Source organism: Pleurodeles waltl, chromosome 8 (genome assembly GCF_031143425.1).
Source record: "Pleurodeles waltl isolate 20211129_DDA chromosome 8, aPleWal1.hap1.20221129, whole genome shotgun sequence".
Lineage (NCBI taxonomy): Eukaryota > Metazoa > Chordata > Amphibia > Caudata > Salamandridae > Pleurodeles > Pleurodeles waltl.
In genome coordinates this window covers 805,445,584-805,470,476 of record NC_090447.1, presented here as the reverse complement: position 1 = coordinate 805,470,476, position 24,893 = coordinate 805,445,584, and the positions used below count along the sequence as shown (strand labels likewise).

The following is a 24,893-nucleotide window of genomic DNA, read 5'->3' as shown; positions in this document are numbered from 1 at the left end:
AAAAAGTCACAATCCCAGGACTTTCTGCAGTTCGACACCTCAGCAGGGTGCCATGGTGCTCCTCTGCAACATAGACTTGATCTTTGACTGACTTAGATCCGTGGCATATGATCGTCTTGAATCTTCCTTTCATGGTGAGTGGCAGGTCTTGGCCAGAGGTGAACACTTTGACTTTTGCCGTTTTCAGGCATGAGGTGATGTCTGGTCCTGGTATTTGTCTGATGACGTTATGTTAATTGAAGCTCCTCTGTCCACTATTGCAAGAATGGAGTGTTCTCCCATTTGAATCTGCCATTTAGGTAGCCTTCTGACTGTTTGGGCAGCTGTGCTAATCATGAAAATAGAGTGGACGGTATGTTCCTCTTTGTGGTCATCATCCATGTCACTGCCACTTTCTTGGGCTACAAAAGCAGCATTGACCATTGTGTGCAATGTTCATCCTCTACTTGAACGGCGTACTTTCACAAAGTGCAAACCTCTTCCCTCTCACCGGGCATTCTTTGGGTCGGGGTGGCAGTCCTCCACAGTGAACACATGTCCCCGGCATAGGACTAGTCTTCTGGGGTTTAGGTCTAGTGGGTGCTTCTGTATCCACATTCTGTAACGCAGCTTCCATATGGGATGCTTGCAGTTTTGATAGTTCTCTGGCCCTTCAAATTGTCAGGATGTCAGCTAGAAGTCTCCACGATTCTTCTAAGATGCATTTGCATAGTTTTACCAAGGCACACCCTTGAATGATTTGTCATCTGATCACATCATCCTCGTTGGTGAACCCACACGTGCAGGCACACTCTTTAACCAGCATGTAAAACATATCAATTGGCTCATCCGGATGCTGTCTCGCTTGTTGAAATACGAACATTACATAGTCAATAATAGCCATGGGTGTAAAATGAGCATTAAGAGCTGCAATCAAAGTGAGGTGAGTCTTGGGTGCTGCTTCCACAATAGTTTTGGAAATCCAGTGTATGTCCTTGCCCCCTAGGTGTAAAATCATTGCTCTCTTCTGGGAGTTTTCTACTTTAGTGGCTTCACAAACAGGAGTACTCTGTCAAACCCAGTCTTTCTACCTGGTAGTTTGGGCTGATGGGGCACTCTCAACAACAAATGGCTCAATGGACAGTATGGTGACCATTATGATTTTCTTCAGGCAATTGCTTCCATGAGGCTCAGACTTCTGTTTGAGTGTAGCTCAAAACACCAGTAGGTTATTTAGTTTGCAAAATTTCTCTGACTTGGTGCTAAGGGTGGTGAGCGTATGAGAGAGTGGTTTCACTGCTGTGTCTGACTGTATATTTTCATTTGAGGGCCTGATGTTCAGTCTTCCATTTTTTTTTTTTTTTTCACAGTCCTCTCACTGTGCCAAATGTGCTCCAACTTGTGTGGCAAGGGCTCAAATGGCCTCCACCAGTCGTCTTAGACACTGCTCCAGTGCCTGGCTCCACGTGTGGGGCCACTCACCTATGGGCGTGAATCTAGATGGGTTGACAGCAGTATCCTCACGTCTTCCTTTTCCCCGGGGAGCCGTGTGCACCATCAACACAGCTCTGCTGGTGGGGGAGGCATTTTCCGATGATCTGGTGGGCTCTGATAGCATCTCGGGCATACCATGCAGACCCGGAAGTGCAGGATAGCCCGCCGCACGAGCACCCTACACCCAACACAAGGCAGGTGAAAGTCACAGCTGTCGCTGCATGGCAGGTATCATGAACCTTGTCCCCATTGTTATGTCACCCGGTAGCGTACGGCCTTGAGATTAATTAGTGGTGCAATAAAGGGCACAGACACAGTATAAGGTGTAGCGACCAGGTTCGGCAGGCTGGTTTCACCGCTCTCCTGGACCACACCTGCCAGCCTCCAATATTTTTTAGCAATAACCCACGCATTCATGGGCCCAAAGAACACACACTACAAAACAAAGGGACGGCCCTAAATCCCTTCTCACATCAGTCCCACATTGTAGTGCTCGTGACCTAGTTCTGTCCCTCATGCGACACTACAAGTACCTCATTGAAACTGCTGGCGTACCTTCACATGTTTTAATGCTTAATGCTTTAAAATATCATTGCTTCAGTTTTAAAATATGGGTTTAAAAATACGGGTCTAAGAATGAATGTATCACCGACAGATTTTCTTTTCCCTAACTCAACGTATCCGAATTTCATCTTATCATATTATTGAAGCATTGTAGGACTCGGTATTAAAAGTAATCTTCGTGGGACTTATTAGTTGCCTGTAAAAGGTATTTATCCCGAATGAATATCAGTGTCTTAGGTTAGGAAACTAAGGCCCATATTTATACTTTTTGACGCTAAACTGCGCTAACGCAGTTTAGCGTCAAAAAGTTTTGCGCCGGCTAACGCCATTCTGAAGCGCCATGCGGGCGCCGTATTTATTGAATGGCGTTAGCCGGCGCAAGCAGACCGGCGCTGCCTGGTGTGCGCGAGAAAAACCACGTACACCAGGCAGCGCCGGCGTAGGGGGAAAATGGCGCATGGGCGTCTTAAAATGGGGCAAGTCAGGTTACGTCGAAAAAATCGTCGTAACTCGACTTGCGCCATTTTTTTTCGACGCCCATCCCCCATCAACATGACTCCTATCATTGTAAAGATAGGAGTCATGCCCCCTTGCCCAATGGCCATGCCCAGGGGACTTATGTCCCCTGGGCATGGTCATTGGGCATAGTGGCATGTAGGGGGGCACAAATAAGGCCCCCCTATGCCACAAAAAAAAATTGAAAAATAACAAAAATTATACTTACCTGAACTTACCTGTACTTCACTGGGATGGGTCCCTCCATCCTTGGGTGTCCTCCTGGGGTGGGCAGGGGTGGCAGGGGGGGTCCCTGGGGGTAGGGGAGGGCACTGTGGGCTCATTTTGAGCCCACTTGTCCCTTAACGCCATCCCAGACCCAGGCGTTAAAAAGCGGCGCAAATGCGCCGTTTTTGGCCACGCCCACTCCCGGGCGTCATTTTTGCCCGGGAGTATAAATACCACGTAAAGGCCTGGGAGTCATTTTTTTAGACGGGAACGCCTCCCTTGCATCTCATTAACGCAAGGAAGGGGTTCACGCTAAAAAATGACGCTCACTCCGGGCACTTTGGCGCCCGAAGCGTCTAACGCCATAGTATAAATATGGCGTTAGTTGGCGTTAGTTTAGCGTCGAATTTGCGTCGAAAAAAACGACGCAAATTCGGCGCAACCAGAGTATAAATACGGCCCTTCAAGTGGGATAACATCAAACATTTACTTAGGGCCGTATTTATACTCTGGTTGCGCCGAATTTGCGTCGTTTTTTTCGACGCAAATTCGACGCTAAACTAACGCCAACTAACGCCATATTTATACTATGGCGTTAGACGCTTCGGGCGCCAAAGTGCCCGGAGTGAGCGTCATTTTTTAGCGTGAACCCCTTCCTTGCGTTAATGAGATGCAAGGGAGGCGTTCCCGTCTAAAAAAATGACTCCCAGGCCTTTACGTGGTATTTATACTCCCGGGCAAAAATGACGCCCGGGAGTGGGCGTGGCCAAAAACGGCGCATTTGCGCCGCTTTTTAACGCCTGGGTCTGGGATGGCGTTAAGGGACAAGTGGGCTCAAAATGAGCCCACAGTGCCCTCCCCTGCCCCCAGGGACCCCCCCTGCCACCCCTGCCCACCCCAGGAGGACACCCAAGGATGGAGGGACCCTTCCCAGTGAAGTACAGGTAAGTTCAGGTAAGTATAATTTTTGTTATTTTTCAATTTTTTTTTGTGGCATAGGGGGGCCTTATTTGTGCCCCCCTACATGCCACTATGCCCAATGACCATGCCCAGGGGACATAAGTCCCCTGGGCATGGCCATTGGGCAAGGGGGCATGACTCCTATCTTTACAATGATAGGAGTCATGTTGATGGGGGATGGGCGTCGAAAAAAAATGGCGCAAGTCGAGTTACGACGATTTTTTCGACGTAACCTGACTTGCCCCATTTTAAGACGCCCATGCGCCATTTTCCCCCTACGCCGGCGCTGCCTGGTGTACGTGGTTTTTCTCGCGCACACCAGGCAGCGCCGGTCTGCTTGCGCCGGCTAACGCCATTCAATAAATACGGCGCCCGCATGGCGCTTCAGAATGGCGTTAGCCGGCGCAAAACTTTTTGATGCTAAACTGCGTTAGCGCAGTTTAGCGTCAAAAAGTATAAATATGGGCCAAAGGATCTACAACTAAATTAAGCGCCTCATTTAGACCCCAGACACAGTGCTAATATGGGAACAAATAGTATTGTTGTCAATTTTTGCACGGGTGCTGATATGAAATTAAGCGAAAAAATTAGCTTACTCACAGATTGAAAACATGGTGAATGCAAGAACAAATTGTTAAACACAAAAAAAGTGAAAATATAACGTATAAATTATTTGTAAGCCTCCATTTTGGTGCCAGGTGAGAAATCGAATAGAAAACTTGAAAAACATCTGTAGCCATTGTTATTTGCGCCACTATCATTAATTACAGTCAATACTGAATGACCCCCTAACAGATGAACACAGTGGGTGGTGGACCCTCATTAGTAGCACAAATATTTTAGTAGGTGTCTATTTTTTAAAGGAACAAGATAAATTATAGGTGGAGAGGGGTTCGACCACGGCATTGTTTTCAGCACGCTCCTCAGTTTGGAAGTGTTTTCAATTTTTTTGCAATGAGCACATTTTCTAAGCTACAAACTCTTGCGTTTTTTGTCTCAGCTGTTTCTACCTAAGGGGTCATGACAAATAGCCAAAAATCAGCGAGGCCTGCTTCTAAAACCAAATGACTCGATTCTTCAGATTTTTATTATTCATTTGATTACATATTTATTTGTATTTTAAATGCCTACTATGTTTTAAAACTTTATTAGAACACATCCTTCGTGGTATACATTGATTTATAATGCATTTATACACAATCAATGCTTTTTGCTATTACAGTGAATACATGAAATCATTTCATGTCTGTAGGAACCATGAACGTAATGCCAATTGTACAAGTAAATTTAACAATGTACAGTGATCCTACTTCTGTAAGTTATTGAATAAAACGATGAGTAAAAGAGGAACTTACTTCAAAATATTTGTTATTCTCGTTCTTGGAAGCTCAAATCGGAAGTAAATACGGAAAGCTCGAATCATGATTAGAGGTCGTGGAATGCGCAGCATGCCCCAGGGCGACATCTGGTCAACTACGGCAGCAATCTCAAATACCTGTGATTTAAAAAACATTTAGGCTTGAATTAACAATGTTCCTTAATCCACTCGAGATTTCGATCAAGTGCATTTCATTTGTTGGTATAGATGTTCATTTAATATTTTCCACACCGATCTCTTTCTCTATAATTTAGTGTAGGAGTTATTACCGAAATCACAAATAATCCTCGCACTGTCTATAGGCAAACATGATTAAATGCGGTTTTCTGGTTGATGGAGGATGCAGACACTGATATCTACATGCCACTTGTTTAACACTCGTCTTATGCCCTTTTTCTGATATTTCCATGTTTTCTAAACGTTTTGGCTAGCAGCCATTTCACTCTGTTCAAAATTCTCCCCAGAACAACTGTGCATGTGCAGGTTAGCCTATATTGCTGCTCCTGTCGAATCATCAAACAGAACAAATGCAGATGATTTTTCTTTATGACCATCAATATGCAAATGCCCTCTTGATTGAATGTATGCTCCTCTCATACCTATTTATTGAGGATAGCTGAAATACTTAGGCTGATTTTAATACTTACTTGCTCGATGAGTCCAGCCACTGTAGACAGAACAAACTGCCATATCACGTCTGACATTCCTTCCTTAATTCTAAAAGTCATAATTCTATATTGGATTAAAATGTCTACATTCTCTTTCTGCACTCTGTCTTCGTTTGTTAACCATTCTAAACCTATTCGCTTTTATTGTCTATTTCTCTGTTGTCTGATTACTCTTTGCCTTCACTTCGTGGTTCTTCATAATTTTGATTCTTAATTGGCTCTGCAGGCAACTTGTTCCGTGTGGTGGAGAAGAGGAAGTTCAGTCACCTCTGAATGTATATTTCTGTTTCTCTTTCCGGGTTGAGTCCTTACCTGCTGACGATTTTATTCCCCAGTGCTGACTCCTTTCTTTCTTATTTGGGGTGCTTAGTCCTTACAGATTTTTAACTTTTTTTCCACATCAGATTTCCACGCCAAATTAGCATCCCTTTTTCCCCAAATCCTGGGGATTCTAAAGGTACCCAGGGTTTGTAGATTCCCTTGGAAGGCGCCGAGAATATGGCCAAAATAAAGGTAAATTCGTTTTTTAGGAGAAATGTGAAAAAGTAATGCACAGGACAGTGTATGGTTCTTTTTCTAAAAATGCCATCAATGAAAGGTTTTCTGTGATAGGATCAGCGTGCATCCAGCTTTCAGAAACAAGCACAGTTGAAAAAAATGATTTATCACAGTGTTTGCATTTTTTAGAGGTACTCCATGTTTCCTACTTTTTGTGGTTCCAAACTACTTGCAGTTTGTGGTAGGAACATGATAAAACCATGGGCGTTCCCAGAAACTACCCATTTCTGAAAAGTGGCCAAAATTACAAATTCAGAAAGGGATTACTCGTGTTGATCCCTAAATGATTTCCCTAAGAAACTAATCATTTAAATAAAAAAAGTGAAAATATGTACGACAAAACATAATTGGAGACAATGTTTTCATCTAATTTTTTTGTTGCAATGTTCGATTTACAAAATCAATGTACTGTTATGTCTATCAGACCTTTCTGGTCAAAGTGATATACAGGGTTTTCCAAAAACACACAATATCAGAGACAACTAAGTAGCAGCTTGCAATTATTTCTCATTGTGTACTGATCATGCAACTACTCATATGGTAACATCTAATGAATGTCAAATGGGTTCTGAAATGTGCACAAGATAAAGAGTGTAGGAACAGGAAGTATTTGTACACCTCTGAATTTGGGGTTACCCATACCGCCATGTGATTCAGAGGGAATTTTGAAAAATGTGCTCTTTCTTCTACACTGCTTACAATTGAAAGCAAAAATTATACAGAAATCCAGTTGGCAATAACAAATGCCCTACTATTCCTTTTTCCTATATGCCTCCTGATTATACTGGTATCTCACTTGCGTGGCTAAGCCTAGCAGCTTTGTCACAAAACACCCCAAAACACAACATGTAGACATCACTTTTCACCCAGCAAAATCTTTTTTTTGCAGTGTGGGCAGCTGGGGAATTTGGGCCCTAGGTCAGCAGCTATCTAGGGAAACATACCAAACCCGGACCGTTCTAATAACTAGACACAAAAAGGAGTCCAGAGTGGTGCGAAGTGTGGATGGCACAATGCTTTTTTCTTGCAAACATCAACTTTTGGCTAATAACACATTTTACTTATGTTTCTGTTAGAGAAAGTTCAGGAAGTTGTGGCGATCGACAAATTCTTACTGCCCAGTATTCCAATACATCTCTGGATAAAAACATACATGTGGAACGGTGCCTAGCACTTATAAGACCAAAACACTGCAAAACTAAGTATGGAGGCATCCCATTTAACCAGTCAAAACCAACCCTTTTTGTGATTTGGGTAGCTGCAGAAATTAAAACCATAGCTTGGCTGCCACCCAAGAAAACCTGTCAAACCCAGATTTTCTGAAAACTACACTCCCATGTGACCCTCGGTGATGTGATTCGTGTGAATGCCACAAAGTTTTCATTGCCATAAGGCTTTGCAAACCTCACGTACATCACCCAATAAAAAGTGTATCCCATTTGTGTGGCTAGGCCTAGCCTAGTGAGACTTTGAGCCATGTTACTTCACCAATCAAAATGGATACTTTTTTGTGATGTGGGTAGCTGAGGAACTTGAGCCCTGGCTTGACCGCCCTCCAGGGAAGCCTACCAAGCCAGGATATTTATGAAAACTAGACATCCAAGAGAGTCCAAGGTGGTGTGACTAGCATGGAGCATATGATGTTTTTTATCCCCTGAGGGCCTTGCAAACCTCACATTTTGGTTAAAGCAGGCTTCACCCTCACGTTTCTGTGATAGAAAGTTGCAAAAGCTGCATAGAGCCACCAAATTCCTACCAGCAAGTGTTTCAGTATGCCTGCTGATGAAAACAGTATCCTACTTGTGTGGTTCAGCCTAGTACCTGCAACAGGAACAGATCAAAACAAGGACCTTGCAAAGTCTATATGGTCTTCATGTGGTGTTTGGTTTCTTTGTTCTTGTCATAGGCTTTAGGTCCAGCCACTAGTAGGATACTGTTTTTATCAGGAGACATTTAGCAACACTGGGTGATAAGAATTTTTAGGAAGACTGCCGCTTTCAGATTTTCTCTCACATTCATTTAAGGGAAATGTTTTGCTTTGCCACAAATTGAGATTTATCAGTTCATTATGGGTAGGATAATTATGATGGATCTATGCAAGTCACACAACCATGGACTCACCTGGGTGTCTAGTTTAAAAAAATGTCTGGATTTAGAAGGCTGTCCTGGTTGCTACCTAACCCCAAGCCCAAATAGTGCAAACATTTAACATAAAAAGTGAGTCAAAATTGGATTCACACCCACTCAGCAGGCACATATTTAAAAACTGTGCCCAGAAAAATAGAAACTTGCCATTCTCACTTTGGGATGGTGCTACATTAATCCCCAGGGAAGCAGAAAGGCTGTTAGGGCTTTAGGGGTGCGACCCAATGTCAGACCCTCTAATTCCTTAAAAAATACCCTGTTTTTTAGTGGGCTTTTTCCTCCCTTGGGGCAGATTGGAGGTAAACTTGCACTCTCCCAAAGGGGTTGCAGAAAGACTGTATTGAGACGTATGAGTTGTCTCATTTTAAAATCCCTGGTGTCTAGTAGGTTTCCAATGCCCCAAGGCAGAAGATTAGGGTCAAACCCCTAATTTAGACAAACCTTCTATCTGCCCCATGGGTGGGCAGTAAGATTCTATTGGCCCTTCTGGAGTGGGTGTATGGTCTAAGGCTGGGGTTGATCAGCCTTTACTTTTTTTTTTAGAGGGCTTTCTACCCATGTGTGGCAGATAGAGGCGAACCTCCTATCTGGCCACTAATGGGCAGAAAGGGCCCCTTCTGAGTTGAGGGTTTAGCCCAGTTCTAAGCTAGTCTGCACAACTCTTTTATTAGCACCATTTTGAAATCTATTTGTCTAATGGACTTTCTGTTATCAGGGAAAATTTAAGATAAACCTCCATCTGGCCCCGGTGGGAAGAAAGCCTGTGCTTCCATCTTTTCTGGTGGGGGTATGGCCGAATTTGAGGGTGAGCACACCCATATTTTCTGGCTCTGTTTTGTAATATCTTATGTCTATTGGGCTTTCTGCCCATCCTCGAGGGGACATTGTGGTAAACCCTCTATCTTGCCCATGGAAGAGGCAGAAAGACTGTTTTCCCCTTAAGGGGTGATTCAAAGTAGTCCACCCCAAACATTTTTTGCCCCAGTGTAAAATCCTTAGGGGCATATTAATACTCTGTTTGCGCCGAATGTGCGTCAAAATTTTTGACGCACAATCGGCGCAAACCCTGCCCCATATTTATACTTTGACGCACGACCCCGAGGGCGTCAAAATTCCACAATGTGCGTCATTTTTGGGAAGGGGGAACCAGCCTTGCGTTAATTATATGCAAGGTAGGCGTTCCCTTCCAAAAAAATGACTTTAAGGCCTGTGCCCCTTATTTATACTCTGGCGTCATTTTGACGCACAGGAGGGGGTGGGCCTTAAAAAACGGCGCACAGCCTGATGTGCGCCGTTTTTTAACGCCTGGGTCAGGCCAGGCGTTAAGGGACCTGTGGGCAAGGAAGGAGCCCAGAGGTGCCCTCCCCTGCCCCCAGGGGCACCCCCTGCCACCCTTGCCCACCCCAGGAGGACACCCAAGGATGGAGGGACCCATCCCAGGGAAGTAAAGGTAAGTTCGGGTAAGTATTTTTTCCCGATTTTTTTTGTGGCATAGGGGGGCCTGATTTGGGCCCCCCTACATGCCACTATGCCCAATGACCATGCCCAGGGGACATAAGTCCCCTGGGCATGGCCATTGGGCAAGGGGGCATGACTCCTGTCTTTGCTAAGACAGGAGTCATGTCAATGGAGGTTGGGAGTAAAAAAAATGCCGCAAATCCGGTTTGAGGCCTGAATTTTGCCTCAGACCTGACTTGCACCATTTTTTGATGCACAACCCCCATTTTCCCATACGCCGGCGCTGCCTGGTGTGAGTCTTTTTTTTTTACGCACACCAGTCCGCAGCGCCGGCTAACGTCATTCCATTAATAAGGTGCCCGCATGGCGTGTTGGAATGGCGTTAGCCGGCGGTAAAAATTTTGACGCACAACTGCTTTGGCGCAGTTGTGCGTCAAAAAGTATAAATATGGGCCTTGGTTTCAAGTGAGCTTTTTGCCCCATGGGAGGCAGATTGGGGCAAACTCCCTAATGTGTCTCCCCAGGGGCATAAATACTGTATTATTGCCCCCTTTAGGGGGCTGGGGCTAGCCCTATGCCAGGATAGGCCACACCACCCATTTCTTTTTTGTAAAAAAAATGTCCCTGTATCCAGGAGGCTTTTTATCACACTGTGGAGGCAGGTCTTGCAAACCTCCAATATGCCTCCCTGGTTGAGCCAGAAGGGCTGGATAGGCCTCTTCAGGGCAGGGGCATGGCTCTATTCCAGGGTCGGCTCCCTCCACCTCTTTTCATAAACTTGCCCAGAAATGTGCTGGTGTTTATTGGGTTTTCTGCACAGTTTCAAGGTGGGTGCAGATAGGGGTATATACCACAACCACATCCATGGGGTGCAGAAAGTCTGATAATGCGAAGGGGATGGGAAAGCAATTACTGTCTGTGCAATTTAGAGCTCCCTGTCTGACCAGCAGAGATCTCTCAGCCTACAGTGCAGCTTCCAATATGCAACTCAACTGTAAGTTAAATGAAATGCCAAGCGGGTGCCGTTTCTTTTGGCCTGGCTTGACATTGCTGTGTTTTACACAAAAACATTTTCAACGCAGAAGAGCGTTTGTATAGACCAGACAGTCAATGGCCCTCACATGCAGGGTGTTTTCTCCCTTCACATCAAGGTCACTGATTAATTTCTCCACCCAGGGCTGCCATGGCTTGCAGGTTTGGCCCACCCCGTGAATTTTAGTGACGATTACCCTGCCCACTGGCAGAGGCTCCTCTGGTACAAACTTCGAATTTCTCACATGCTAAACGGTATTATAATAATGAGAACCAACATTGCTAGAACTGAACATCCAAATTTCTAGAGAATCACAGAAATAGGTGCAAGTTCAAATGTCCAATCTTTAGAATGTTCTTTCCAAAATGCTTCATGAAGAGTGTCTGTACTGGCAAATCTTCACATGTGAAAACTCATTAAACAAATGTTCTTTCTTCATATACACTCATCTATGTCAGCCTAATTTTTATATCAATAAAGCTTTTCAGAAGCACCTTGAATTTATTATGCTCCTGACAAAAATAGTGAAAGTCACAATAGTGCCATGTATCTACAATTCACCTATGATTGTGTGCATGATGAGAGTATTCTTAAAACGGAAGACAATAACAATTTATGGCACCGGCAAATTTGAGCTCTCAAGGTCTTCAAATGCATACACAATTGTTGTTTAGCTTCCCCAGTGCACTCTTCTTGACTGAAGAACTATTGAGACTCAGCGCAGGTGGAGAGATTGGAGATAGAATAGAAGGTGTTGAGTAAGGTGCCTAGTTTACTTACATTCACGGTGCAGACAGTGAGCTTCTTTTCCAATGGTCGCAGCTGAATGCATGGCAAGATCAAAGTCAGTGAATGAGCTGTAACACGGACACCATCTTGAAATATTTCGGCCATCTTGCATGGGTACTATTAGAACGGATGAAAACTACTGTTTTTACACACTGTGCCATGTTTCAGGAAGTACCCGCTCTCAGAAGATGCTTCCAAGTTCTTAGATCCAATGGCATTCAGATGCTATGCTGGAGACTCTTCATACTACAAGTCTTATTGGAAGCAATTACTTGTGTTTTGAAATTCAATCCTGCAGCCTCATGGAAACATTCAACAAGACTAGGCTATCCTGATTTAGGTTTAAACCTATAACTGATAAAACCCCACCAGAAAGGGAAAACAGCCTTCATCAGTGTAAACATATCAACACTGATAAACACCTTCCTAAAACAGCATTCAAAGAAGGGAAAGTTTAAGAGAATGAGTAATTTATATTTCTTCTTGAAGATGCCACCACAAGTTGCTACCTTGTATAACTTTGTATATAAGATAGCATCAAGAAAGACTGGTATAAGATTATTCTGCTTAGGTTTTATTGCTTAGGGAGGTCACAAAAATATTTTTCTTCTTACTTTTCTTTCCTCCAGTTTTGTTTGTTTGAGTTAAAAGGTGAAATGTTTAGAAGCGTGTTTTAGTTCTGATCTAATTCTGTTATACACTGCAGAGTATCTGAGAATATTGAAATCATATTTGATATTTTGGCATGTGTTGGTCTTGGGCCTCTCTTTGGGTCACCCCCAAACATTTTGCCTTCAAAATGTACACCTTTTATTAGTCTGTACACCTGGATGTTCATGATGAATTGGTCTAAAAACAATGCCAGAAGATGCAGGCAATTCTTTAAAAATAGCAGACCAGGTGAGAGCCCTGGGGAGCTATGAATGGTATTGTATGGGATGATGATTCAGTTCAGCTATGCGTCAATCCGGTAGGGTTGTGCATCGAATTTCTGGCCGCAAGACAGGTGCTGCATCGATTCTTCACTCAGGAAGTCAGGCTGCGTTGTTCCGGTTCGGCTGTGCAGTGATTCCTCGGTTGCCCCATGCTGTGCGCCATTTCTAGCAGGTTGTGCATCGATTTTCGGCGCACAAGGATTTTCCTGAAGAGATGAAGTCTTTTTGGCTTTGAAACTTCAGAAAACAGGAGGCAAGCTCAATCCAAGCCCTTGGAGAGCACTTCTCAGCAAAGTCAGCGGCAGCAAGGCAGCAGGACAACAACAGGGCAGCAGTCCTTCTCAGCAAAGCAGTCCAGACAAGTCTTTTGGGCAGCCAGGCAGTTCCTCTTGACAGGTTGCAGGTTCAGGTCCAGAAGTATCTGATCTGGTGGGGTCAGAGACCCAGTTTATACACCCCAAAATGCCTATAAAGTGGGGGAGACTTCAAAGATTGGTTTTGAAGTGCACAATTTCGCCTTTCAGTACAGGTCTGTCTGCCAGGGCCCCAGTAGGGTTTTCCCAGTCCATTGTGTGAGGGCAGGCCACTAGCCTTTGAAATGTAAGTGTCAGGCCCTCCACCCTTCCAGCTGAGGAAGACCCATTCAGTATGCAGATGAGTGCAGGTGTGACTGAGTATTTTGTGTTTGTGGTTGTCTGGGGGAAATGCACAAGGAAGCTGTCAACCAGCCCAGACATTGATTGGAGACAGGCTGCAAGGCACAGATGGATTTAAAGTGAAGAGAAACGCTCACTTTCTAAAAGTGGCATTTCTAAAATAGTAATATAAAATCCAACCTCACCAATAATCAGAATTGTCTATTACCCTTCTGGTCATACTAAATATGACCTGGTTACTCCTTCCTGATCAAAATCTACCATTCAAACATTATGTGAAGGTAGCCCTAATGCTAGCCTTTGAAAGGAGCAGGCCTCACAGTAGTTTTCCACTACCAGGACATATAAAACACACATGTATATGTCCTGCTTTTTACCTACATAGCACCCTGCCCTATGGGTTACCTAGGGCATAGCTTAGGGGTGAATTATTTGTAGAAAAATTAGAGTTTCAGGCTTTACAACTACTTTAAAATGCTAAGTCGAAGTGGCAGTGAAACTGCACATACAGGCCTTGCAGTAGCAGGCCTGAGACATAGTTAAGGGTCTACTTATGTGGGTGGTACAACCAGTGCTGCAGGCCTGTTCATAGCATTAAATCTACAGGCCCTGAGCACATGTAGTGCACTTTACTAGGGACTTACCAGTAAATCAAATATGCCAATGGGAATAAACTAATACTCCCTTGTTTAAGGGAGAGAGCATATGCACTTTTTGCACTGGTAAGCAGTGGTAAAGTGGGCAGAGTCCTAAAACCAGCAAAAACAGTGTAAGAAAAGTGGAGGGAGGCAGGCAAAAAGTTGGGGGATGACCACCCTAGGGCTGTCAGGTCTAACACAACCAATATATACGACAGGAAGGATGTAGGTACAATACAGCCTGTGTTAAATCAAACTTCATGTACATATTTTGTTCAGTACAATATAAGTATAAAAAGATCGTAAAATAATTGCCTATAAATGTCAAAAGAACCATCACTAAATTGTTTAATTTCATTAAAGCAATTGCCATTAGACTTTTCTGCAATGCCACAAATTGGTCAACTTTCTTTGCACTTTTATGGCAAAATAGCTTGGTTTCCTTTTACTCTAACAAATTTGAAAAGAAAGCTATTTTGAAATGGGAGACTTCAATACACTATTAACTATAATCATTGAATAGAAACTATAAAACAAAATTCGCAACGTCCAGAAATATTTTGATTGAAAATTTAAATCACATTCGAGTAATGCTTATGCTAGATTTTATAAATATTGGATTTTTCCATTTATTTAAATATATACGACATGCTGCCTCTAATGTGCTCTGGTCTAATGGCAGCCCTCCTTTGAAAACCTGGGGGTAAGTTTTCATGCAAGGGCGGCCATAGTATTTAGATGTTTAACCACAGCAAGTCAATGGGCGTGAAAAAGCCTTACACAGACTAATAAAAGGAAATAAACAAATTATGTTTTGACTCAATGCAACTAAATAGCCAGTAGTTTTAGCTCAGAGGCAAAGTCCAATTAATGGTGCATTGTATTCTGATAAGATGTCGATCATGGAAGGAGCAAAACTCCATTCTAATCCTGGCTTCCTCCATAGAGACACACTGTGTGATTCTGGGACAATCACTTTTTTCTTGCTGCCCTTCAGTCTCCTTATTTTCCGAACGTGAAGTGCTTGGAAACAGACAAATGCCAGCATTATTTGCAATGTATGTACATTGGAAAATACTATCCTCATTAGCTGAAACTTAGCGAATAAGATGATTGGCTGCTCTGAATAACAGCTCAGAGATTGCATATGTGTGGGACAGCACTTCGGGCAGATTTAAGGGCACCTAGAGACTCTTTGCATCATATTAGCATCATTTCTTTTACACTAAGGTGGCCCAAAGTACCAACCAAATTTACAATGTGCATTATGCCACTTTGTAACCCTTTGCACTACATTATGCCTGCCCCAGACATATAGTATGAAAAGAGGGAGTTCCCCCGTTAGGGGGAGCCGAAAAAATGGTGCAAAGAAATCTCAGAGATTTCTTTGCATATTTTTTTTTTGCCACTTTTAACGCCTGCTCAGATTAGGCATTAAAAGGAGGCACACCATTGTTTACAATGGGCCTCAGTGGTATTTGCAGGATTAGCTTCAAAATGTTTGGACGCGAATCCTGCAAAACTCTGAACTAGCATAAAAAATGTGGACGCTAATTCCCTATCTACTGCCATGGTTCACTGTACCTTAGATATAAAGCATACATGGTGGTGTTAGGGGCGCGCTAAGAGGTTGCAAGAAAAGTGGTGCTAAACTGTGTGCTGTGCCACTTTCCTTAAATCAGGCCCCTTCATGTTTTAAGCATACGACTTTGTGACAATTACCCACTCCCTTTGAAGTGTAAAATTTTAAAGGCTTCCTTACGTGCGTAGATATGTCAACCCTGGATACATATAATTATAAGTTATATTCTATTTCTGTCCCTCAATTCTCTGCTTGGATTTGCTCTTAGGAGCTTAGTTCAATAGAACGCTTAATGCAGGCATTTAACAGGAACCTCGCCGATGCAACCGCATTAGGTATCAAGCCAAATGCTAATTAGTTTAACTCAATCCTAAAAGGATCAGGGGGACTCCTACAGCTCGACACATCTCACTGCATGACATGGCCAAATACATCAGATGCATTCCTGCTTCTTCAGTACTGTGTAATGGATCCTCAAGGCAGTGCAAGCAAGAGGTACCTGATTGATGGAATGAAACTCAAATGGTACAAACAGACATTGCACTTTCATTTCAGGAATGCCTAATGTAAAAATGCAGACCCTTGTTTGTTTTGGAAATGCAACTTGTACTGCACTAATAAAGCCCAAAGAGTCAACAACTCCCACTGTAGTTTCTGTATATCTAAGGGAGAAAGCACTTGGCCTAACAATTTGGCAAGCCTTCTCATTTTGTGCACAGTTGAATTGATTAGCAAATGTTTGGTTGCGTCCTTTTATTATGCACATGAGTAAAATGAACAATTACGGACATCTACATTCAACAGTGCTGGATTAAACCCTGGGGAGGCCCCCAGGCAGTCGAAATTCTAGGCCCCCCTTGCAAATTATTTCCTAATTTCTTTTCAATTTTACCAACCAACAATTTTAATTCAAATTATTACACAAAACTAAACATTTCACATTGCACCGAATTGTTTTACAAACTGACAGCTGACAGAAGATGAACTTTTAAGAGACAAACTGTTATGTGAATCTGATGTCTATGGTTTATGCACTTTAAGTTTTTAATGAGTACATTGCATTAATACAGTATTTTCTCTACAGAGCCATTCATGTAAAGTTTTAGTTTCTTTGAGTTGATTCATTTTTTTTATATCTTTTGGAAACAATTCAAGAAAGCTTGCTTGGAATTTTCTTTCAAGATCAAATTAATATTATTTTGATACATTGTCGCAGGGCCCCTAAAAGGAGTTGGGCCCATGGGCCAGTGCCTACTTTGCCTATTTGGTAATCCGTCACTGACATTTAGGGCCCATATTTATACTTTTTGACGCAAAACTGCGCTAATGCAGTTTTGCGCCAAAAAAATTAGCGCCGGCTAACGCCATTCTGAAGCGCCATGCCGGCGCCGTATTTATTGAATGACGTTAGCCGGCGTTAGCCGCCGGCGCCGTCTGGTGTGCGTTAAAAAAAACGACGTACACCAGGCAGCGCCGGCATAGGGGAAGATGGAGCTTGGGAGTCAAGAAATGGGGCAAGTCAGGTTGAGGCAATTTTTGCGCCTCAACCCGATTTGCGCCATTTGTTTTTCACTCCCAACCCCCATAGAAATGACTCCTGTCTTAGCAAAGACAGGAGTTATGCCCCCTTGCCCAATGGCCATGCCCAGGGGACTTCTGTCCCCTGGGCATGGTCATTGGGCATAGTGGCATGTAGGGGGGAACAAATCAAGCCCCCCTATGCCACAATTTAAAAAAAAAAAAATACTTACCTGAACTTACCTTAATGTCCCTGGGGTGGGTCCCTCCATCCTTGGGTGTCCTCCTGGGGTGGGCAAGGGTGGCAGGGGGTGTCCCTGGGGGCAGGGGAGGGCACCTCAGGGCTCATTCTGAGCCCACAGGTCCCTTAACGCCTGCCCTGACCCAGGCGTTAAAATCCGGCGCTAATGCGGGTTTTTTAGACCCGCCCACTCCCGGGCGTCATTTTTGCCCGGGAGTATAAATACGACGCATATGCATCGGAGTCATTTTTTAAGACGGGAACGCCTACCTTGCATATCATTAACGCAAGGAAGGTGTTCACGCAAAAAAATTACGCTAACTCCATGAACTTTGGCGCTAGACGCGTCTAACACCAAAGTATAAATATGGAGTTAGTTTTGCGTCGAATTTGCGTCGAAAAAAACGATGCAAATTTGGCGCAAACGGAGTATAAATATGCCCTTTAATGCACAATTGGACCAGTCCAAATACTTGAAGCGTTGACAGATGAAATCCAAAAGGAGTCATAAATGCTTTAGGGACGTGGCTTGACGCTCATGGAGTGAACAGTGTATTTTGGACCTCCCAGCTGCGCACCGCCATCCAGCCCCATGCTGGCGATCCTCCTTCCACCATTGCCCCAAAAATGTGTGCTGTCATACTAGCGCTAGGTTGTCCTACGCATTGGAGTAGGCACCTGGCTTCTGGAATGAGTGGCAAACAAGTTTGTTGTTGCTGCACGCTGCTGCAGCGTGGGGATCCAAGATGGTAGCCAGTGATTATCCAGGGACCGGAGGAACCGACTCGTGAGCACCGCAGCTTCATCTCGACCTCCCCCTGGCCTTCACCCTACTGGCAAGTCTGCAGGCCACTGACGTAACCGGGAGGTGAGATGTACACTATGCCAAGCCTGCCTGGCGGACACCAGACAATTGCTGGGGAGCCGAACTGGACATTGGTGCCAGCTTTGCCCTGACAGTTAGCGCTCGGTGGGTGGTGCACAGAGAGATTGTACATTTGGACTATTGGGGTACCATGCTGGCACTTACTTAGTAATAGCGATTGCTATAATGTCAAGGCATAGTAGCAGCTAGCAATCCTAAATATTGATTACAAAGTACTGAGCAGGATGTTAGCAACTCACTTGTTGTCCTACATGCCGCGGCTCAAACATGCAGACCAAGTCGGTTTTATACCTAGTCAGAATATCCTGTTAATGGCATTTGGTAGCCATGTTATTAAATGCCCGAATATCACCACAGACACACTGGCCATGCCTGTTGATACTGAAAAGTCTTTTGACAGCCTGCATTGGACTTATCTGTTTGCTGTCACGGAGCGGCTGGGCCTGGAACCCAGGTTTCTCGTCTGAATGTGATAACTATACTCTAACCCAACAGCATGGGTTAAGGCTCCGGGAGTGATTTCTAGGGCATACCACATGGAGGAAGGCACCCGGAATGGTTGTTCGCTTTCCACTCTGTTGTTTGCCATTACCATGGAGGTCTTAGCAAGTGCTGTACGGACGGGCCTTTTATATGCAGGGGTGACCAGCAGCAGCAAAGTGCACCATATTGCATTATATGTGGATGAAATTTTGTTCTTTCTGAAAGATAGGTGGTAGGACATCGAGAGGGCCATGCAGTCCATTCATCACTTTGGGACCCTCTTAGGCCTGAGGGTTAGGTGGCAGAAAACTAGCTTGTTTTCAATCTGACCGGCACCTTCCACTATTCAGGGGGTAGGGTGGGAACCCACTTCATTTAAATGCCTTGGTGTCCATGTGTATAGAACTGTGGAGGATCTGGTGGAGGCAACAATGGGGCAGCTGTGACCTCCCTACGAGCGATGGTCGGCTTTTGGAAAACCATTCAGCTGTTGAGGGCTGGGAAAGTGGCAGTTGCCAAAATGGTTGTGTGGGGTCTGCCTTCTCTCTTTCTTTGATACCCTTCCGGTTATAGTTCATAGAGCAACCTTTTGGGAATTAGACATCTTAATCATTGATCTCATTTAGTCCACTGTTAGACGTCGGGTGGCACTTACTAAATTATCGCACCTGGTGATGGGAGGGGCCTGGTGGCCTTGGATTTTAAGTTCTACTATTTAGCTGCACAGCTAAAGTCGGTTGCATGGTTCATTTATGTTGGAGGGGAGGTGATAGCCTGAGATGCAGTTGAGGGCTTCCAGTAGCTAACCCAATTGATAGTGGCACCATGTCACACAGCAGCAACACTGGGTGATTTAGGGGGAGTTGCCAAAAACTGCAGGACCTGCTGGTTTTAAAAAAACAAGGTGCAGAGCCCCTCCTCAATAAATATACAGCTGCAGTAGATGTCTACACTTCTTCCAAGGCATCAACGCAGCAGGTTGGCAACGGGCATTGAGAAGAAGTTTGGAGACTTATATAGAGCAGGAGTGTTGCTTTCATTTGATTAGTTGCAGGCCAAATTTAACATTCCAGCGGATCACTTTTTACTGTTTGGGGCACTACTTGTACTCTTAAATGTAGATAGCTGGGGTGATGGTTGAGATTATGGCATAACTGGGTTGCCATTTGCTCAGTACTTACTCTGGAGAGGCAAAACCTGTTTCAGGCCCCTACTGGGACCTAAGAACTAACATGGATGCTCCTTTGACCGCACTGAAAGACGAATGGGAGGAGGACGTCAGAGCACATGTTGAGGATGAGGCCTAGAGGAGGATCTTGGAAAGGACACCAAACGTTTCTAGAATTGTGAGATTTAAGCTGATTAACTTCTGTATCTTCCATAGTGCACATCTCACCCGGAAAGAATGCCCCAGATGTGGGGATTTAGGGTTGGGGATGCTGCATATGAATTGGGACTGCCCATGAATCACAACATGGTGAAGGGTTGTTGTTACACATATCAATAATGTCACAGACTAGTACAGTTCCAATACACTCATGGCTATTCCTGTGACCTCCTAAATTCAATGTTACGTCCAGATTTATAGATTTAGCCCTTATCCTAGCTAAGAGACAGATCACCCTAATTGGAAATTGGCATTAGGCCCTACAGTTGCTGGGTTGACCAGGGCTCTGCTTCTGTGGGGTGAATATGAAACGATTCCACCCCCACCAAGGAAGCTAAACAGGGTAGGGGTTCCATGGAGGTAGCAAAGGCATGGGAGTGTTTGTTGGAGGAGCTTTGGATGGATGATGGTGATTTGGACAGTGAGTTCACTCCAGGAGAGATAGAAGTTGAAGCCTCTCAGAAGGCCGTCTGCATGGTAGCACCCTAAGAATGGTGGGCTACTGCTCGCAAGGGTCTTCTTGAACATATGCATAGAGTTCATTCTCGTTCGCCTTGTAATTCAGGGTAACAGAAAGAGGTGCATGGAGCATGCAGCATATAATAGTAATCTGACTGGCCTCTGCCCGCACTATTATTAGCCACCAAACCAGACGTAATGGGGTGGGCTAGGTGCGGTGAAGGAGGCTTGCTGCAGAGTTGATCCGGGTATGGCATTGTTGTTGGGTCATTTAGACCTTTGCCGGGGTGCGATGCAGAATGCAGTATTGGCTTTTACTAATTATGAGTCCTTACTCTGCCTACTATTTGCTGAATGTGGCATACCAATCCATTGCTGTCACTGTGTTGTATTACTTTGGAAATGCCAATAAAGTTTGTTTACAGAAAATGGAGTCTGTGTCAACATCGGGACAGTGCGCGCTCTATGGGCGACATAAATGCAAAAACCCAGTCCTTATGCAAAATCATATTTCATGCATTTTGTTTCTATGCAGTATGTTAACCTTTTGCATTGCAGAGCTTTCACCTTGAAAAGTCATTAATGCTGTTTGTAATACATTGTTCATTTGCAAGGCTTGTTTGCAGGATTACAGGGTGTGGTCCTCATTCTAAGACATTCTAGAAGCCTTTCCTCCAGCATGGTTGGGTGTGGCTCGTGGGTGGGGCTTGGCTCTATAAAAGAGAGCCAGCCCAGGTCCACGTGCTCTCTATTCAGAGGTCCCGGTGCAGAGCAGTAGCATTTTCCTGAGTTCCTGTCCGGGAGGCCTATCAAGTCATTTCCAGGCCTACCCTCATTTATTTGGTGATCCTCAAGCAGGGCGGTAAGGCGGAGGTCGGGTTAGGCCCGCAACTCCGTTTCCAGTGACATTCGAGTTTTGGGCCTAAACATAAAATCGCGTGTGCGATTGTTTTCCTGGCATTTGGCTCTTGCATTCAGGTCGGCAGTGAGTGCGAATATTTCATGGTAATTGCATCGTGATGTTCGAATCGGCAACAGTGTGTGTGATTCATTCCTGCCAGTTGGCTCTAAGCATTCAGATCGGCAGTGTGCGCAATCATACCATGGCAATTGCATCGTGATGTTCAAATGGGCAACAGTCTGCGTGATTTATTACTGCCATTTGATTCTTGGCATTCAGATCGGCAGTGTGCACGATCATTTCATGGCATTTGCATCGTGAAGTTCAAATCGGCAACTGTGTGCACGATTCATTCCTGGCAGTTACTTCTTGGCATACAGATCGGCAGAGTGCGTGATCATTTCATGGCATTTGCATCGTGAAGTTCGAATCGGCAACAGTGTGCGCGATTCATTCCTGGCAGTTAATTCTTGGCATTCAGATCGGCAGTGTGCGCGATCATTTCATGGCATTTGCATCGTGAAGTTCGAATCAGCAACAGTGTGCGCGATTTATTCCTGGCATTTAACTCTTGAGTTACAGATTGGCAGTGTGCGCGATCATTTCCTGGCCTTTGGTTCTTGATGTTCGAATCGGCAACAGTGTGCGCGATTCATTTCTGGCATTTTAACTTTTGAAATACAGATCAGCAGTGTGCGCGATCATTTTCATGGAATTTGGTTCTTGATGTTCTAATCGACAACAGTGTGCTTGATTCATTCCAGGCATTTAACTCTTGAATTACAGATTGGCCGTGCACGCGATTGTTTCATTGCATTTGAATCAAGATGTGCGAAGCGGCAACAGTGTGCGCAATTCATTCCTGGCGCTTTAACTTTTAATATACAGATCGGCAGAGTCCGTGATCATTTCTAGACATTGAAATCTTGATGTGCAGTTTGATTAATGTGCATAATAATTCCTGAACATTTGAGTCTTGGAACTCTTAATCAGAGTGTGACGTAGCAGTGTTATTAATGATTCTAGTACAGTTCATTCATGCAGAGAAAATCCAGGTGCTCTTTGATTTTTGCTATAATGCAGTGATTATTCCAAGAACAATTTGGAGAGCGTTCATTATTCAAAATATGATATGTTAATTCAGGAACGTTCATATGAAGCTTTGCATAAACTTTCTTGATTTCCAGGTGTCTAGATTCCTGAGGCCTAGTTATACTGAAGCTTTAGGCCATTTAAGTTTTCAGTATAAGTGTTATTTGAAACAAAGCTTATTGAAAGCCATTGTGATTAATCTTGCAATTGTGTTGTTTAACTTTTGCTTCCACAGGTCTCCTTCCCCGCTGTTCCCAACCCAAAACCCATTCCCCCACTTGGCCATTCTTTAACTCTGTGTTATAATAACTAGTGGAGTTTGGAGCTGCCAAGAGGTGGACATGTTGGGAACATGCGCAAGCCCCGAGGATCTGGTCTCCTTGACAGAATAGTGAGCCTACGAATTGTTATTACTCCTGGTTTGCGCTAGGTTCTCAATATGGTAACATTGGATGAGTAAGTTAAAGTTATCACGCAGCTCCAATCGGATGTAGTAGCATCCAAAGACATAGTAACCAGCTTAGCTGAGAGAGTGAGTCAGTTACAAGACTGAGTAGAAAAGAAGGAGCAAGGTTCTTTGGGTGCGGGTTGGCTTGGTCCTCCTTCTCAAGGTTCAGGAGGTGATCCTCCAACTAACATTTCCCACAACATTCCTTCAGCCATTCCTCTGGCTCCTGCAGAGCAGTTTTCAGGTGATCCTCTGAAAGCGCAATTTTTTTGATTCAAGTAGAATTGCATTTTACCTGTCGACCAAGCACTTTCCATGATGCCCAATCCAGGGTGGCCTTCCTGTTATCTTATCTGATTGGAGACGTGGCCACCTGGGCAATTCCTCATGTGCATAAAGACAGTCCCCTGCTTTATAACTGAAGAAACTTTGTCCGTGAATTTGAAAGAGTGTTTGATCGAAGAACAGTGACTCTATCAGCAGACCGAAAACTGTTAGAATTGCGACAAGGTAATAAAGACTTAGGCCCTCATTACAACATTGGCGGTAAAAGCCGCTTACCACCGCACAGAAAACCGCCAACACACCGCAGCGACCGTGGAATTCTGCCACAGCAATTATGACCCACAGTTCTGAATCCGGCAAAATCTAGACACCCACACAAGTCCGCCACACCAAAGGTCAGTGATAAACTGGCGAAAACAAAACCAACACCGTCACGCTAACAGAAATACGCCCACACTATCACTACCCACGAATCCACGCTGCGGTCTTTCAACCGCGGTATTCCATTGGCAGTACACACCGCTGCGCTCAAAATACACACACATTTACAAAACACTACCACATTGGACAATTCCAAATACACACACCTGATACGCATACACACACCACTCCCACACACCCAATACAATATAAAACAAACACCCACATCACCCACAAACCCTTACGACAACAAATCATGACCGAAAGCCAGAGAGAGACAGCACCAGCAAGAACAACAGCCTCCACAGGCACACAACACCATCACCCACAGAACTTCCACGCACCTCACACAACACCCCACTACATATCAGCACACTCATCACCCCACACTCCACCCCACACATCATCTACACCACCCCATGGCACGGCAAAGACACCCCGGGTTCTCGGAGGAGGAGCTCAGGGTCATGGTGGAGGAAATCGTCCGGGTAGAGCCACAGCTATTCGGAACACAGGTGCAGCACACCTCCATTGCAAGGAAGATGGAGCCATGGCGAAGAATAGTGGACAGGGTCAACGCAGTGAGACAGCACCCAAGAAATCGGGAGGACATCAGGAAGAGGTGGAACGACCTACAGGGGAAGGTGCGTTCTGTGGTCTCAAGACACCTTCTGGCGGTTCAGCAGACTGGCGGCGGACCCCCACCTCCTCCTCCACAACTAACAACATGGGAGGAGCAGGTCTTGGCGATTCTGCATCCTGAGGGCATCGCAGGAGTAGGTGGATGGATGGACTCCGGTAAGTCAAATCTTAACTATTACATCCCCCACCCTACCTGCATGCCAGCACATACCCCAACCCTCACCCTCACCCCCAGCACTCCAACTCCTCACATATGTCCCACCATCACAAACCACCATTCCCAACACCAAGCCCTGCATGCAACAACAAAGCATGGACACCCATCACTAAAGCATGCCCACTGCACATACCCATACACCCCCCTAAACCATCATCACACAAGGTCCCACACAGGAATGCAAGCACTGGGGTACACGGTCACCCACCCATTGCACACCATGACACACACAGATGTAACAAACATCCTTTTATACCTCTGCAGGACCCCTACCCAACGTCACCGGACAGGAGGGTCCACACATGTCCACACCACCAACAGAAGAGGCCCACAGTGATGACAGCAGCTCTGTCC

General features: G+C 44.7%; 1 protein-coding gene across 1 annotated transcript in view; it reads right to left on the bottom strand.

Moving 5' to 3' along the window:
* Positions 1–24,893, bottom strand: part of NALCN (sodium leak channel, non-selective) — a 2,264,872-nt gene that overhangs the window by 1,874,265 nt on the left and 365,714 nt on the right. Inside the window, exon 4 of the mRNA XM_069205064.1 lies at positions 5,076–5,215. Coding sequence (XP_069061165.1) covers positions 5,076–5,215 — 140 coding nt within the window. The remainder of the gene's footprint in view (positions 1–5,075; positions 5,216–24,893) is intronic.